General features: G+C 40.0%; 1 protein-coding gene across 1 annotated transcript; it reads left to right on the top strand.

Moving 5' to 3' along the window:
• The first annotated feature begins 4,076 nt into the window (after positions 1-4,076).
• LEO1 (LEO1 homolog, Paf1/RNA polymerase II complex component) lies at positions 4,077-13,716 on the top strand. Its single transcript, XM_072148213.1, has 12 exons — positions 4,077-4,280; positions 5,488-6,591; positions 6,677-6,784; positions 6,987-7,084; positions 7,913-8,061; positions 9,187-9,271; positions 9,656-9,750; positions 9,832-9,966; positions 10,430-10,565; positions 10,702-10,885; positions 11,208-11,308; positions 12,872-13,716. The coding sequence occupies exons 1-12, from the start codon at positions 4,217-4,219 to the stop codon at positions 12,977-12,979; spliced, it is 2,367 nt and encodes a 788-aa protein (XP_072004314.1). The 5' UTR covers positions 4,077-4,216; the 3' UTR covers positions 12,980-13,716.
• The last annotated feature ends 5,086 nt before the right edge of the window (positions 13,717-18,802 follow it).

Genomic DNA, 18,802 nt, shown 5'->3' with positions numbered 1-18,802 from the left:
TTGTGGTTGTACTGTATTGACTGCCAATGGTTTTGCCAATTAAAAATTTTTAAAAGCAACAAATAGAACATTACAAAATCTCAGATGTTGAAGATTTATGACCTGTGACAATTCAAAAAGTTGCCATTCCCCTCTTGGCTTGGAAATACTGTACAAAGGGATCATTTATTGCAAAAATTTGCACACCATAACACTTCAAATGCCAGATTAAAAATAAATCTAACACCAGGATGCAGGATTGTAAATCAAACAGACTGATATACTGGTGTGTGCCCTTCTGGCAGGATCTGCTCTTCCTTTAGCTTTCTATGCCCTGGTTTTTACAAAAAAGCCTTTTAAAATGATGCAAAAGAGCCTCAGGGGCTCTGGGCTCCATAAGTATTAATGGCTCATTAGCATCATTTTTAAAGCCTTTTTTTTTCTTAAAAACCAGGGCATAAAAGATTTAAGAAGAGCAGGTCCTGTCAGAGGGGGCACATACCTGTATGTCAGTCTGCTTGGTTTACAGTCCTTCATCCTGGTGGTAAATGTCCTTTAAGAGGCATAGTAAGCCACTAAATAAATCTGATGTGCAGAAAAGCTCCGAAAAACGGCAGCACAAATCCCGCCTAATTATAAATTTGATTAATGATATTTACAGCTATGGCTACACTGCATAGCAGGAGCAACATATATCGGTGTCATGAAAGGCGTTCCATCCCTCGGCAGTGTGGTCAGTCCATGACACGGCACCCTTCATGTCCTGTGAACATGGCCAGTGTGAAACTGCCCCTAGAGGATATGGGGGCTGGCTATATAAGAAAAAAAAGAAACTGAATAAGACAAAAGCCAGGATAGCTTTTAGTCTCCAACATTGAAGAAACATAGTGGAACATTGGTCAGAATTATTAGAAAACATTGATTTTCAGGGGATGTTCTCAGGTCATAGCTAAACTTAAAAATATTCCTCCACTATCATACCGTTATTCTCTAGGAAATGCAATTACCTGCATAGATGCTACCAACATCACATTGGAACCTAACCTTGGAGAATTACAAAGTTAGTTGCATCCTTGCTGGATTTTGGATGTACACAATACTATATAATTAAGAGATCTTTTATTATGGAGGAGCTACAGATCAATGTGTTTGTTTATATATTCAATAGAATATACTCTAGTTATATATACAAGGCTCTGTTTCCTGTAGTCTTTCTCTGCTCAACATATTTATGAGTAGACAAGTTATCTAAAACATAGCTTTCACAATGAAGCCATTGAGCAATTCATTTTATGTTGCATCATGTTGTTGCCAGTCAAATAAATGTAATCCATGTAATATCTGGATGACTTGAGTCCAGTGAGAGCCACAGCTCATAGAGAGAATTGTTTTTTTATTTCATGGTGATCACCAAGCATCATTAATTATGTGTAAAATATTTAGCCTGGTAAATTTCTACAATTCCTTGTCATCATTTTAAGTCTTATTTAAAGGGGTTGTCTGATCCCATATACAGTTTTGATACATATGACCAATAAAGGGGAAGCTAAGCAACAGATCACTGGAGCCATTACTACACAGTGGACCTTATTTGGAAATAAAACCGCTGTTTGGTGCTGGATCCAGGGACTCTGATCTCATATTCAAGGGGTTGGCCACTTTTTTTTTCAATAAATCTCATCCATTAGACAGGTCTCTGAATGTATTTGTACCTGTGTCTTTGCCTTCTGTGAGAGTTTCAGCTTTTCCCTGCCATGCACATGCTGCACTCTGTATCTCTATACAACTTCTTCAGTCCGTAATGGCAGCCTCCATGTGTGTTGTGTTTTTTTTTCCTCTTGGTCCGTCTCGCTGATACACACAGGGAAAGGGAACAGCAGGATGAGTAATTATTTCCTGCTGCTGGTCCCTCCATTTTATCAGTGCTCAGACATGTAGGCAAACATCCTACATAGTGCACAGAGAGTCTGCACACAGCACTTAAGGAAGCAGGGATGATGAATCAATTGGTGAGCATTCAGGGATTATTATTAAGGCAGTAAAAGCACATGGGCAATTTTATGTAAAAGAGTGGCCAACCCCTTTAATGATGAAGCTTACTCAAGAATATTGGGACAAGATTTTGTTTGTTGCTCCAAAACTCTTTATCACAGGGACCTCTCCCTTCTGAATAGTTGCATAACTGACCATGGCGTGGAGTCGCCTTTTCCCAGATGAAGTAAGAGATGATGGATCATGGACATTATGCTTTGCTGTGCCTAACTGCATTGCTGCACCACTGCATATGTGTAGTGCTCCCACATAATGACTACACGGAGTAGAAAGCAAAACGAAATATTTGTGTACTACTGCCTCCCTGTTCCCCCGCTCCATCACTGGCACAGTGATGTAGGAAGCCCAAGGGGAGATGTGCTGTGCTGCGACAAAGATTACAATTAAAGACTGTTCATGTCTTTGTCAGTGGAAAAACGTAATTATTTGATCCCTGGCTGATTTTTTTAATTTCTTTAATTGTATATGGTTCCAAATTAAAAGGGCTCATTCACACAAACATAATGGGGACCAATATGCATCCAGACCATTTGCGGACGAGTATTGGTCCCCATTAAGGCTATGGCGCCTGGTCACTGTGCAATGAGCTCATGTTGTCTCACCGCACTGTGACCATGCAGGGCGAAAAATAGGACATGTCCGCTCACTTCTATATGGAGAGGGGAGGCACTCATCCCTCCTCTCCTACACCGCCAAGTACCTGGAGAAACAGACACTGGGGGAAATGTATCATGCCATGGCTGATACATCATGAAGCTTAGACCTCATAATTTACATGCCGGCACACTGTGCTTGCGGTCATACCTGGCGTAGTTTTGAAACCTGCAAATATTCAGTTGTGAATGTCTCGTCCGGTCCACCTCACCAGTGGCCATACCCCTTCACACCCGTTCCCACGTGGTGTGGAGGTGGCATGGTCGCTATAATAATCCACATTTTTTTTTTTTTTTTTAAACAGCTTTATTGTGAGTTTCTGGATACAGTACAAATCCAATATGCAGTAAGTATAAAGTTACAGCTTATTTTTGCCTCTCTACAATTTTTGCGCATTTCACTTGCCATTAAGCATTATTATCTCACCCACAAATACATTATTCCATTATTTATGTTCACTAGATTAACCTGTTGGGTGCCAAACCTGCACCCATTTAACTATTCATTTTAAACAAAACAGTAACCAAAAAACCTAGTGCATTCCTCCTGTTCATTATCCCAATTATGTTTAAAGTAGGTCCTTTATTTACTTGGGTACTATCCGCTTGGCGTTTTCTATTGTTGTGTGACTCTGAGCGTTCCCTGTGTGCCCTTTAAATCTTTCGTTAAGTACCATGAAGTATGTTGAAAATGTGTCGCACAAGAATTTGTGATTATTTCAGTACTTCTAGCACTGGGACCAGAAGTGGTCTCAAAGAGTGATCCATTTATTTCAGTACATAAAACATATTTAGATCAGTAAACTAGCAATATAGATACAACAACAGAACTGTGTCTCATTCTTCATAAGAAATCTCCACCTTTTACGCCTTTCATTGTGTAACAAAGTATAAGCTTCTCTGCACAGCACAGTGATAATGAATGTAATATTCTCCATAATGGAATGTGATGCAAGCCTAGCAGTATGTACTGACACCATCATTTAGTGGTGAATTCCCTGGAGCAGCCTCCCCTCTGTGTGACAGGAGCGTGATATCATTGTCCCATTCCCGTTTCACCCTTTATAAAAGACAATTGCTTATTAAAAGCAGTAAATTGTGTGTGCCCCCTGTGCTTCCAGTTATGTGGCAGATGTTTTTGTGTTGATTTAACCAGTTTTCACCTAATTGCAGACCAGCGACAAATTTTTATTATTGATTTTATCTAAATTAATTATGGGAAAAACAATCGTTCGTGCGAACAAGTCATCTTCATGTCACAGCAGTCGGTGCTGTAAAGTGCTTTGATGCCATTCCAGGCGTACCTTCCGAACTACATTTCCCGGCATGCACTTGGTCGTATGAGGGTAAAAGTCGCACAATAGTAAAAGGGCCGCTACAGTGACTGTGGAGATTACAGTTCCACATGGAGAGCTCTGTGTAACGGCTCCCGCTCTGCAGACTCTCTCCTCTCTATGGTCTCCGGTGTAATGACTTCCTCCCTGTAGTGACTTCCGCTCCTGCGCACTTCCTCTGAGCGGTGCGGCCCGGACATGGACGCGTTGGAGGGTCTGTTCGGCAGTGATGCAGAGTCCGATAATGAGCGGAAACGTGAGGGTGAGTGCGGCGGGAACCTGGGCACTCCGGATCCTAGATGTAGAGGCGCTATGTCTGCATGGGGTGGCTTCACCACTATGGCTGAGAGCTCCTGGGTGGGCAGTACCACTGGGGCAGCGCTGCATCAGTTTTTAGTTGGTTTGGTCCTAATAACTAACCATGATGGGACTAGTCACCCTGGACCCACAGCAGGTCCTATAGGGCTGATGGTTTATTCTCTCCTAGTGCTCTGAATGAGCCCCACAGTATGGAAGACATAGAGGCACATTTACTTACAGGGTCACCGGAGTTCACAGAACTCACTTAATGCACCGTGCCGCGATTCACTAAGATTGTGCGCACAATATCCTGTATGTGTCGCTTCCCCACTCAGGTCCACCGGAGTTCTTCTTTTTTGTTGCGCATACAAGTGCTTGGGATTGCGACACAATTTGAAAGTTAAATCCCGTGCTCAGTCCGTATCAGTCGATACATTCTGACAGCACGGCGTGGAAGCCAGCGCAGCTGTGCCTCAAAAAGGATCGCATGCTCCACAAATCCAGTGCACACACTTCCATTTAGACCCGAAAATGGTGCAGTCCGACAACCGTGCGTGCGACCCTTAATAAATGAGCTGCTGTAATCAAGGTTCGGAAGCTCAAGGCTTAACTACTGCTCAGCTTTGCGACTTCTGTAGAGCACAGTCCTGGCATCGGGCATCCTGCCTGGATAATTCCTATGGCAGATCTGGAAGTGCTGGCAGGGATGCAGTAAAGTGTAAATTATGGTGATGCTTGCCTCTTTCTTCCTCTACGTTTTGGCATGTGGCTCAGGTCATTGCTGGTCTTTGCAAATAGAGACTGCAGCAGTGATATCACATTGATTGCTGTAGCCGAACACTGGATTCAGCCTTCCTGAGATGGCTTAGAGGCTGTTCTGGAGGTAAACATTGCAGATTCTGTCATACTTGCCTTACATGGCACAACATTTTTCTGGTCAATTTATCATACACCAACACATGACCAAGTCCCTCTCCCCTTGGCAGGAGGACTGTGCATTGTATATTTCTACAGCAGAAGTAGAATTGTGCGATAAATTAGTGACCGTTCAGCATAGAAGATTGTAGCGAGTGCCTGGTCGAGGGACTAACATGCCCTGCAGCAAAGTCTTCTGTGCCATCATCCTCTTATTGTTGTATCAGAATTTGACCTATTATTTCTATCTTTAGAAGACTCAGACTCCGGATCTGGCTCTGACTCGGAACCAAGAAACGCTGGCTCTGTGAGTAACGCTTCTGCGAGTGACAGTGAACGGGATGATGACGATGATGGACATTCTGCCTCAAAACCCAGCAACAGAGAACTATTTGGAGATGACAGTGATGATGAAGCTGGGTCCCAACGTAGTGGGAGTTACAACCGATCAGAGCGGTCTGATAATCAATCTGAGGGTAATGTCCACTCTGATCAAGAGGAAAATGATCAGTCAGATGCTGAACAGCACAGTGGCTCCGAAAACTTTCAGGATGAAGATGACGATGGAGGACGCCGATCTGATCACAGCAGCCACCACTCTGAAGCCGAGGGATCAGATAAAGATGCCCATTCTGAAGATGAAAAATGGGGCAGAGAGGATAAAAGTGACCAGTCTGATGATGAGGAAAAAATGCAGAACTCAGATGATGAAGCACAGCATTCGGATGATGACAGAACTATGAGATCAGATGAAGAGATGCACAGGCAGTCTGATGGAGATGACCATGAAAACCATCAATCTGATGAGGAGGATCGGCAGCATCATTCAGATGACGATGAACAGAGACCTTCTGATGATGAGAGACAGCATTCTGATGTAGAAGAACACGAGCATCAGGGATCGGATGATGATGAGCCAAAGCTTCAGAACTCTGATGATGAGCTGGAACGACAGCGGTCAGATGATGAGCAGCAACATTCCGATGATGAAGACCAAGAGCGACAGCATTCAGATGATGATCGTAGACGCCATTCAGATGATGATCGTAGACGCCATTCAGATGATGATCGTAGACGCCATTCAGATGATGATCGTAGACGCCATTCAGATGATGATCGTAGACGCCATTCAGATGATGATCGTAGACGCCATTCAGATGATGATCGTAGACGCCATTCAGATGATGATCGTAGACGCCATTCAGATGATGATCGTAGACGCCATTCAGATGATGATCGTAGACGCCATTCAGATGATGATCGTAGACGCCATTCAGATGATGACGATGAACTTGATGGCCACCGCTCTGACGACGAGCAGCAACATTCAGATGTAGAAGAGCAAGAACACAAATCAGGTCCGTTACATTTCTACTACTGACACAACATATTGTTCTTATATATATAAATAGTGTACAACATATTTTCTGCTGTCTTTCATAGTCTCAGGGAGAGGAAGCGACAGTGAAGAAGAGATTGTGCGTCAGAGGCCTAAGAAAAAGAAGAGGCAGTCAGACTCCGAATTAGATAGTGATGGGGATGCGCCTAAAGGTATGGTGTCCCTGGTGTACGTTTCTGTTAGCATTGATGTAATGTGTGCACTAGAAGCATGATCTTTTTTACTTTGTGCATGTGATTTAAAATGAGTGACAGTCGTGTAATAATGTCCAAACGTCTGTGTTTCTTGTTTATAGAAACTTTGTCATGCATGAAATTTCATGTCTAAATAATTACATTTTTTTTTTTTAAATAGAGGGAAATAAAGGTGCTGCTGATTTGTTTGGCGATGCTGATGATATCTCTTCAGACAGTGGTGGTGAAGAGAAGCCTCCAACACCAGGCCAACCAATGGTAGGAACCCATGGACATTGGCTGTCAAGGCACCTCATTCAGCACTCTTTCTAAGGCCCATTTCACACCTGTGACTTCCTTTTTTTTTTCTTGCCTAAATAAGTGTTAAAATGTCCTTTGATTTCAGTGGACTTTTAATGGCTTTTGTTAGTACTTCTATTATTTGGGCAGAAAGTTAGACAAAAGCTGCAGCACTATTTTCTTTCTCTATTAACATAAGAGTTGCAAATGGACACCAACTGTAAGTCCACTAATGGACATTTTAATTGATTTGTTAGACCTACGTTATCATCGTTTTCTGCTTCAAGATAATACCAGGGATCCAAACACAGCCTTGAACTAAGCCTTACAGACATACAAATAGGTCTGTAAACCGTTGTCTTCTGGCAAACTGAGTTTACTAAATTCAGTAGTAATTGCCTCAGCAATTACCCTACTATTTCTGTCCCAAAGCTTATATGATCCCTGGTGGTCTGTCTTGACACAGAGGAAATGTCTGCTCACCCTATCATATTTTCCTTCTTTATGTTATCATGCACTCAACTGAGTGACCATCTCCCCTCAAATCTCTGTGAATGTTATAGCTACATAAAGTGAGATCTAAGAATTTTTAATTTGCAACAAGTTGCTCCCTTATTATATAATCAGCAATGAGAAGCAACTGCAGGATTTTTGGAGATTATCTTAGCTGCATCTGCCTGACTATTTTGTCATTCACTGAAAGTTCAAATGGCAAGAAATATAAAACTTGTATTGGGCTATAGGCCTGGGCATTTAAATAATATGTTGCATTTCTCAGATTTGATGATCTTTTTTATGATGCTTCAGGATGAAGATGGAATGGATCAAGATCAACGGGAGGAGGAGGAACCAATTCCCGAGACCAGAATAGAAGTAGAGATTCCTAAAGTAAACACAGACCTTGGAAATGACTTGTACTTTGTGAAGCTTCCCAACTTTCTCAGTGTTGAGCCTAGGTAAAGTATATTCAGTGCAAACGTAACGGGTTACTCTTTGATGATCTAAATGTCTTGTATTCAGATTGTAAAGTGAAGGTCAAAGTTCTCTGACAGACACGCATACATTTTCTAGCCTCTGTCAAAATACTGTTCTTGTCTGTTCTATAGAGTGTGAGAATAAGATGGGTACCACTAATTCATGATGTATCCATTGGAAAGGTGATATTCATTCTTTAGCTACTTTTTATAAATGGGTTGTGTGATCAAAAAGGACATTCATGCAATGTGATGCCTCCGTGATGTTCATTAAACCCCTTTCCACTTGCTCCCTATAAAGAGCAGCACTAGCTGTGATATGCTCCCTTCATGGGGGCAACTATCCCTTCAACAATATGCTTTTAAAATCCTTAATATCATTTACATGTGGAGAATGAGAGTAATATGATTTTTAAATGGGAACTTCATGATATATTTAAAGAAAATCTACCACCAAAATCAAGCAGGATAAACCAGGGACACTTACTGTGACTGTGGTAATCTTATATTTATCCATGGCCTCCTTCCTTCTTAAATCAACTTTAGAATTGTGCTAATGAGCCTGAAGGACTCGGCTGCACTACCAGAACCCCTCTGTGATGCGAATTCACAGGCTGTTAAAATGAGCAGAACGTGTCTCACTCAACCCCCTGATATTTCCCCTCTCCCTCTGTTTGTGTTATAGCAGTAGCAGGAAGTGCAGGGGAGACTTACTCTGCTCATTGTAAAAGCCTGTGAAGCTACAGCACTGAGGAATTATGGAACCCACTGCCCCAGAGTCCTTCAGGCTCATTAGAGAAAAAAATTAAAAAGTTGATTATAGAGGGAAGGAGGCTATGGATAACAAATATAAGATCACCACAGTCACAGTGCCTGGATCTATGAATAAGTGTACCTGGTTTATTATGCTTGATTTTGATGGTAGATTTCCTTTTAAAGGGGCTTTCCCACCAAGCAAGTTAGGCCCTATCCACAGGATTTTGACCATTCAAAAAAAAAAATGGGGCTGAGCCTTAAGCTGTAAAATGGCTGCGTCCTTAAGGAGTTAACAAATGTACCGGTGTTACATTGTTTTTAACTCTGCTTACTAATGTACTTTTTGTTTAGACCCTTTGATCCACAATATTATGAAGATGAGTTTGAAGATGAAGAAATGTTGGATGAAGAAGGAAGAACTAGGTTAAAATTAAAGGTATTAGTTCTTTTGATTGCATTATTTTATCTACTTCATCTATATATCAACCTCAAGCACTAGTAAATTAATAAAATTGATCAGGAATGAATTTGGATATCACATCTGGCACGGTGCAAAGTTCCACAATGCGGACCAAATCATGCTTTTTGGATCTTTTCAAGTACAATATAAATATACATCTATCTACCCGTCTAACCTTACTTGGGCCTCGGGATGCAAGAGCTGAGACTTGGAATATATACGAGTTGCATAACTGCTGCTGAGGATCTCCTTTATATTCTAAACCCTCTTATTTTATAGCTTTGTCCATGTAATTCTTATTAATGATAGTTTGTCTGTGACATGAAGTATTCATTGTTTTGATTTTTGCTCTTCAAATAGGTAGAAAATACCATCAGGTGGAGAACCCGCAGGGACGAGGAAGGACACGATGTTAGGGAAAGTAATGCTCGTATTGTCAAGTGGTCTGATGGCAGGTGAGTGTCAGGGTTGTTGTACTTATCATCTTTCACATTGTGACTTGTCTTTTTACATCATGTTTGTCCTTTTTCTTCCAGCATGTCTTTACACTTGGGTAATGAAGTGTTTGATGTGTACAAAGCTCCATTACAAGGAGACCACAACCATCTTTTTATCAGACAAGGAACAGGTTTGCAGGGTCAGGCTGTATTCAAGACCAAGTTGACCTTCAGGTAGGCCTTTTCTTTCATTTCTAGCTATTTTAGATTTTGGCAGTGTTGACAGCAGAACTTTTGCTTCTTTTTTCTGGATTTTTTTATGACTGGTCTCAAATCATGTGGAAAACATACATTTTGGGTCTGTCGTTATTTTAATGGTTTCTGAACTATGAAGTATAATAAACACCTATGCGAATGCAAGTTAAAATGATTGATTTTCATTGTATTCATGTAATGTGTCAGAACATTATTTGCTGCCGTATGAAGACTTCCTCACAGCTTTCTTCAGCATTTTTCAGCATAATACAGGGCTGGATAGATTTCAAGAGTCAAGCAGCCACCTAGAAATTTGGTGTTGGAAATTTTTGGGGGTTTTGTATTGAAGGCCCTTATTTAATTGTCTTTTAGTAACTATTAATGGACCTTTTACATCAGATGTTTTACAGCATGTCGTATATTCTTTTTTTTTTGTATTCAGGCCTCACTCCACAGACAGCGCAACTCATAGGAAGATGACGTTGTCCCTGGCAGATAGATGTTCGAAGACTCAGAAGATCAGGATTCTTCCCATGGCAGGTCGTGATCCAGAGTCTCAGAGGACAGAAATGATAAAGGTAATATATTTGACTTGTTATGTGTTGTAGGGCATAAAGGATCATCATTATTTTTAATTGAACTATATACACAGTCTATCTGAAAAATATATACATTGGTGTGTAGTTTTAGTTAATCCTTTGTTTTTCCATGCAGAAAGAAGAAGAGAGACTGAGAGCTTCAATCCGTAGAGAGTCACAGCAGCGCAGAATCAAGGAGAGGCAACACCAGCGAGGTCTGAGTGCAAATTACCTGGAGCCTGATCGTTATGATGATGATGACGAGGGAGAGGAGTCAATAAGCCTGGCTGCTATCAAGAACAGATATAAAGGAGGCAGAGGTAAATAAAAGAAGCTTGGCAAAGGCCTTATCACAGTTTTCATTTTACTCATGTCCACCAGGGGGCATGGTTTCTGATGGCTAAGATCAAATCACTTGCTCTTTTATTGTCTCATATCCCTTCATTCCAAGTTCCATTTAAAAATTCAGTCTGGTGCTGTTTTTTTTTTTTTTTTTGCCTTAAGTTTTTTTTAGTCGTGGTAAAGGTATAAGTTCTGCTTTTGAACACTTATTTAAACATTCTATAAACATTTTCTCTCTAAAGTATTTGAATGATTATATGAACGTGGTTCATAGTAACTCTTGACATGATCATTTTGTAGAGGAAAGAGCCCGAATCTACTCATCGGACAGTGATGAAGGTTCAGATGAAGACAAAGCTCAGAGACTGCTCAAAGCAAAGAAACTGAACAGTGATGAGGAGGTGAGTCTAGTACTACTAAGGCCTCATTCACACTGCCGTTGTGGTAACATATATTTGTGAGAATGTAGCCTTGCACAGTAAGCATATTTCCACATGGTCCAATGATGGGTATTTTACATCTTCAATACTAGGCCACATTTATTTATTTATTGCACAGTGAGAGAAATACACATTTGTAGAAGAAAAGGTGAGTGGCACCCCTGGTCAGCAAAACAAAGATTTTCTCACTATCCGGATCCTTTTAGTTAAACCGATGGATTCCGTGGGTTGTATAATGCAGTGGGGTGTTCAGTTCTCATGAAACACCGTTCTAAGTAAAAACACAAGACAACACTCACTTCCTCTCGGTACTTTTCTTATTACTTACTTACTCACAGTGTTCTGGTAGAATGATATGAAAATATTCGGAGGGAGGAGAATCGGGTTAGCTTCCTTTATAGCTTCTTGTGCAGGGGGGATAATGTCATTTTGGGGTATATTTTGTGTTCTACCGCAGTTCTTTCTTGGTAACACTGAACGCTGGCAAGGATGTCCCATCTTCAGTCTTTCAAACATATACTATTTGGGCTTTGGGCAGCTACTCTTGCATGCACCAAATAGAGTCTCTGTAACCTCCATTGTCCTATATGAATGTGTTATAAGATTTTTACATAAAAAAAAATACCTAGCTGTTCCTGCCAGGAAGCTGTTGGCCCTGTTAGTTGAGCAGTGCAAATTTTGTTATCTTTGACAGGCAAGGACACCTAAATAAACAGACATTTATATAGGATATGCGGACAGTGCACACTAGGGTTGCACTATGCATCGAAACATTGATCCTTGTGCAATACTTTCAAAGACCGAACGGTTAATTACTGTTTCTGTCACTTGCAGTACTGAATGACTTTTACTGTTGTACAGACCCCTAGTACAGTATCTGTCTGTAGGGCCGGAAATCCGGGTTAGCGGCAGAGCAGGGACCCCGTCATCAGGGAGATATCGCCATCTGTCCATATATGGTGTCTCTACATCTCTCAGGGTTTCCCCAGACGCAAGGTCTTTATATTATTCAATTAAATAGTTTTTTTCCCAGCCTGGGGTTTTAACTCGCAATCTACACTCCACCTGCCATAGAGATACAGAGCCTCTATCCATTAGACTACATACTTGCTGGTAGTCAATGGGAGGATTTTTATGTAACTAAGACCATTAATTATCCAAAGTGTTACAATGGAAATGCTTATGCGATTCTAAACGCCCCATGTGACCGTACGCTAAACATTCAGATAATACAATATTCTTTTCTTCAAAGTATTGTATCAAGTATCATTATATTTTTCGGGGTAATATATTGCACTAAAAATTCTGTTATCTGTGCAACCCTAGTGCTCACTATTCAAATTGAAAACAATATTTTCAACAAGATGGTTTCTGTTTTATTAGTAGAGAAAAATGTTTCTTTATAAATTGTTTACAAAATTCCCCTCACACAGTATGAAAAGTAACTAAAATGACAGATGCTCTTCCAAAGAAAATTATCTGTATTTATAGTTTACATTTGTTTCACCTTGTCTCCCTACCTAGGAGGGAGAACCATCCAAGAAGAGGAAATTGGATGATGAAGACAAAGCCAACAAAAAGCACAAGAAATATGTTATAAGTGATGAGGAAGATGAAGATGAGGATTTGTAACATGCATATAAATATTTTTGATGTTGTACATAGGTTGGATTCTGTTAATTGAATACATTTAAAATAAATGGTGATTGTGTGATGCTTCTTTTGTTGCAACTTAAAATCTAGCCCATTTTGCCTATTAAAAAAATCTCCTTCAAAGTTGTGAAAATTAACAGAAAACAGAGAATTTTCCCTTTCAAACTGCACCAGGCCTGTGGTTCTGTGAGATACAGGCAACTCCAAGAACCACAATCCTGATACAGCTTAAAAATAAATTATCTTCTGTAATTTGGCAACAGAAGAAGAACAGAAGATTCTAGATGCAGATTCTAGATCCAGTCTCTTGACTTTCTAGGAGATTTTTTTTTTATAATTAAATGGGTATTATTTCACTTAAAAAGGGAATTTTAAGTGAAATATCAATTGAAGAGGCTATATTCCTCTTCACCATTGTTTTGGAGCTGAATTTTAATGAGTAAAGATCGAATTCTAGAAAGGACATTTCATGCCCTACTTTAGGGTATGGGGTAAAATATGGTGATCCTAAAGGATAGGTCATCAATATTTTTTGCCTATAAAAATACTGAAAGGATTGGAAGGCTACCACTGCATGGAAATGCTGCATTATTTTTCCTTAAACTCAATGTGTCACCACTGTTGAACATATTTTTTTGTTTAGGAATTTTTATATTTTGTAAAAAGTACTATTTCCTGTAATTCTTTGCCTAATAAAATACAGGCTCTTGATAATTTTCTAGGGTTTTTCTGTACAGCAGTCACCTCATTGACATCATAAACATGATATTACAACAGAAGCAAACCTCTCTATAGAAATGCCATTGTTGCATCCACAGTCAATAGATGACAGTTGATACACCCTTATCTGCAGAGAGTATTCCTGCAAAACTACATAAAGACCTCAATGTGTTGGCTCTAGACTATCTCTGTCTATGGTTATTAGGCAAGTGTAAAGCATGTCTCTAAATGGTGTTACAAGAGCCCAGATGGCAGCCCCTATAGTCATGCACAGAATATAGAAGAAAGTATCTACAGTAAGATAATTCAAATAAATTACAAAAACAAAGTTAGGTAATATGAGAAGTAAAACACACCAATTTCGGAGGAGCTCTTTATGTCAGTTTTGAGTGAGTTAGAGCAAAGTCTGTAGATCTGGGAGTCTATATTGTACTAGAGATGATAATTTGAAATCTGAAAATGCTATTTTTAGTCTGTGTTATGGCCTTGGGCGAAAATAATATTATTGGGTCTGAGTGCATAAATGAGTGTTTCCTTTAAGAATTAATCAACTTATCTTGAGAATTCTGTAGACACACTGATACAGGATCATATCTTGGTTAATCCCTAAGCTGAGGGATTTTGCTGATAAAATAGATATAACATTCTGATAATGAAGCTCTGCCACTTCTCTGGCTGGTTCAGCGCTTGCTTCCACGTTTCTCCTAGCATGTGAGTCTTTCTCTTCAGGAGAATATGATGCAATCACTGTCCTCCCTGCCAGACAGAATAATCAATCGCTGCACCATCCCCCAGCTGCTGTGTATGAGTGAGCCAGCTCAGGTTGATAAGTCATGCTTGACTAACCTCCATTTGTAACTACAAGCTCAGTGTCTAATATGGTGATCTAGGTAGCCTGCCTGACCCAGCTTTCCCAAGGTCCTGAATGGTATAATGTTTTTTTTCAGCAAAACCACTCATCTCAGGGATTAATCAAGGTATGATCTTGCATCAGTGTAGATACAGCATTCTCAAGGTATATTTGCTTCATAATGCATCAAATCAAATGGTAGGCTTCCTTTAAATTACAAAAAATACTGTAATCTATTTTAAACCAATTTTCTAGATTTGGCAGAAAAAAGTGGAAAAGAAGTTATTAAGGTGGTGTTCCCTCTGAAGACGATATTTTTCAGTGTTTTTGCACTAGAGTTATAGTTCTCTATCTATGTGTAAATCTCATGCCTCCCTTTATATAGCAAGTGATAAAACTGTCTCCCTGACATTACCACCAGGGGGAGCTGAGTGCACAGAAATTAGTGGAACTACCATTGAAGTCTTGCTCCCTGTAACATTTCCCTTTACAGCGTTACAGTAGCTATATGCTTTATGCACAGACGTTGCTAGGGTTGTAAAAAAAAAACATCTGGAGCATAGGCCCCAATATACATTTACAGAATTTTCAGTAATGCCCATTTGTGTACATAACCTCCTCACACTATTCTTATCTGATCTGAGTCTCCATAGACTTATCTGGGGAATTTTTCACAAGTGGCTTGTTACATTTTTATTCTGTGCTTTAGAATATATACAGTTTATAAAATAAGCTAAAAATACAAATTGTTAATATATATTCACATAGGACTGCACAATGACCTTAACATTTAGGAAATGTGTTGTTCTCTGATTCTGATCGGCAGTGTGGGTGTATGGCAGTGGCGTGACGAGACCCCAATCAGCCCTGGTGCAATATACTCAAATATAGGTCCACATAAATTTATATCCCCACACCAGTACCCACATATCTGTACAATACTAATTATATTGAAGTAATGAATACACCACATACATAAATATATACCAGCTGGGAATATACTGCACATTACATTATATACTGCCAAAAAATCACTTGCTGTATAAATCAGCTGCAACCTTCTACCTCTGATCTGTCCTGGCCTTCATCTTGGTGGACTCCTCGCAGATAATAATTCTTCTCTGTAAGGGACATGTATCACTCTTATTGCTTTCTTTTTGAGCAACTTTTCACAGTTTGAAATTTTTAAGGTGCAGAATCATGCAGCGTACCAAAGTTAGCTGCCTCCAGGATTTAATGCAGAGAGTTTTGTGCTCTGAAATTGTACCATTCTTGTGCCTAATATGTTTGGGAGCTACTATTGGGGACTAAAAAGTTGCACACAACAAAAAGTCGCAAAACTCATCACATGCATCACAAATGGGAAACATTCAAGATGCATTGCATTGATTAAGTAGGCCAACTTAAGGCAACTTGAAAAAGTGGCAGCTGAAAAACTGTGATACATGTGCATGACTGACGTATTGCCACAGAATTCATACATGTCTTAAGCAGCATTTCGCGAAAGGAGCTCACCTAATAATATACTGTCCAGGAGGTCCCCCACCTAATAATATATTGTCCCGGAGCCCTCTCACAAAATAATATACTGACCAGGACCCCCCACCTAATAATATACTGCCAGGAGACCCCCACATAATTATATACTGTCCAGGAAGCCCCCCACTTAATAATATACTATCTAGAAGCCCCCCCCACCTAATTATGTACTGTCCAGGAAGCCCCCTCACCTAATAATATAATGTCCAGGAGGCCCCCCACCTAATAATATACTGTCCAGGAGGCCCCCCCAACTTATAATATGCTGTCCATGAAGCCCCCCCCCCCCCTAATAATATACTGACCAGGAGGTTCTCCACCAAATAATATACTGTCTAGGAGGTTCCCCACCTAATAATATACCGTCCAGCAAGCCCCCCTATTAATATACTCTGCAGGAGCCCCTTCGACCCCGCCTTTTAATATACTGTCTGCCAGCACACACTGTATGACGTGGTGGTGGTGTGATGATGAGGGGGCCCCTCCAGACCTGGGCCCCGTACAATGCTGATTACTATGCCCATGGTGTAAGGTAACAGCAGACAGCACATTCCACATCTCTACTGATGATATGGAGACCAAGACAATGCAAGCTACCTTTCTTATAACATGTTATACTGCTTTACATCCACAGTGGGGCAGTCTTGCTTCTTCAAATTTAATGTATGAATTAACTTTGTGGGAGGGAGAAGGTTACTCATGCTATATGATATATGTTACGTGATATATGATATACAGTTCTATATGATATGTTAAAACTAGGAGGGTACCCATCCTTCAGGAGAATCTCTTATTGGTTGTCTATTAAAGTTAAGTGAATTTGCAGACAGCCACTTTCTCCTTCCAGGTAGAGAGGTCGGAGCCTTTTCCCATGTAATTATTTTAGCATTGCATGTATCCTACAGTTCAGGAATTCCCAACTTATCACCTCCTAAAGAGTTTAGTCACTCCCCTATAGAAGCAGATGTAGTAAGAGGGGTTACTTTTTCTGAAGGGGAGCAGGTTTCCCCTTCAAAATCAAATTCACTCGTTCAGTTCATGTCTCTCACCTGTTAAATTGACAAAACTGCACCTAAAACCACCTCAAAGCTGATTGCGATGCAGTTTTAACTGCAACGTGTGACCGAACCCTGAAGTCCTGAGGTGAATGAATATCTTTCAGGTGTCACCAATGGAAGGTCAACTTCTCCAACCCAGGGGAAACATTGAATAATAAAAGATGAGTAACAACAGCAATGGGCAAGACTAGAGCTTGGAATTGTTTCCTACAACTCAAATACCTAATCTTTTTGGAATAATAATCCTTAATAATCATTAGAAGGACTGAACCCTATACAGTACAGTGTCCATCCAGATATTGGTCCTTATATATTGAGTTCTGACCCTAGATAGGTAAATGAGATTTAACCTTTATTTTTTCAGAACAACACATCGCTGCTGGGGGTTTTTCTCCCCAAACTTTGGGAATGGTTTGGTGCTAAACTTTAGACTGGACATTGTGGAAGAAGTATTAGTTGTGTCAAAAAAATTTAGGATTAGGCAGAATGGAAAAATGTGGCATATATTTGGGGAAACTTTTTAGGCACCCCAAGACAATAATTTAAAACACTTTTTCTTGCCATTTTTCAAAAATAACCAAAGAGGGTATAAAATGCATTACAAAAAAGAAAACAAAACTCGGACACAACTAATTTATGAAAGAATAGATAGCAGCACACCTTATGTAGACTTTTACAGAGGACATAGTATCATAGTACATAAGGCTGGAAAAAGACGCAAATCCATCAAGTCCAACCTTTAAGAATTAAATAAATGTTTTATACCCATAACCCGTGATATTTTTTCTCTCCAGAAAGGCATCCAGGCCTCTCTTGAACATGTACATAGAGTCGGCCATAACAACCTCCTGCGGCAGAGAGTTCCATAGTCTCACTGCTCTTACAGTAAAGAACCTTTGTCTATGTTGATGGTAGAATCGCCTCTCCTCTAGGCGTAGAGGATGTCCCCTTGTCCTGGTCACAGGCCGAGGTATAAAAAGATCTTTGGAGAGATCCTTGTACTGTCCGTTCAGGTATTTGTACATTGTAATGAGGTCATGATGTGTTCAGAGATAAAGTCCAGTATTAAAAAGCCTTAAAATATGTAAGAAAAATGCACAATTTCCAATTCCAAAAATGAAATTTATTCAAATACCATAAACATGCTAAAAAAATAAATCATTTAAATTTATATGTAAAATATAAATGTATGTGCAAACAAAATACTTCATATATAGAGTAAATATAATAAAATACAGATAATAAAACAACTCAATAAATGGATAAATAATATACAAAAATACCCTAAAATTAATGAATAGAATTACCAGATGTCCACAGAATCATGAACATATCTTTAAAACTGCTGCAGGGTCCTTGCAATACAAGACCTATTGCCCACAATCGTGCAACTCGCATCAAACTCACATTGTGTGCTGGCTTGAACGTCTGACCCAAAACGCTCATAAACCGAACTGAACCATGAACTGAACTCAATGGGGCTCATTTACTAAGGCTCCGCAGACCATGATTCTGTCGGGTTTCCTGAATATTTCCTTTTTGCGGGTGTTTGGTGCACGCGATCGGATTGTGGCTCATCGGCGCCGTCTTGCATGCGACAGAAATCGGGGGCGTGCCGTCGGACAACCCGACGGA

The sequence above is a fragment of the Engystomops pustulosus genome, chromosome 4 (assembly GCF_040894005.1).
Source record: "Engystomops pustulosus chromosome 4, aEngPut4.maternal, whole genome shotgun sequence".
NCBI classification, from domain to species: domain Eukaryota; kingdom Metazoa; phylum Chordata; class Amphibia; order Anura; family Leptodactylidae; genus Engystomops; species Engystomops pustulosus.
The sequence above is the reverse complement of the archived record's forward strand: the minus strand, read 5'-3'. Positions and strand labels throughout refer to the sequence as shown.

Bases quoted from the DNA above. Each gene is read 5' to 3' on its own strand.
- LEO1 (XM_072148213.1), top strand. From the start codon at position 4,217: ATGGACGCGTTGGAGGGTCTGTTCGGCAGTGATGCAGAGTCCGATAAT. The intron at 6,592-6,676 runs GTCCGTTACATT...TGTCTTTCATAG, and splicing joins AGAGCAAGAACACAAATCAG to TCTCAGGGAGAGGAAGCGAC. The intron at 10,886-11,207 runs GTAAATAAAAGA...ATCATTTTGTAG, and splicing joins CAGATATAAAGGAGGCAGAG to AGGAAAGAGCCCGAATCTAC.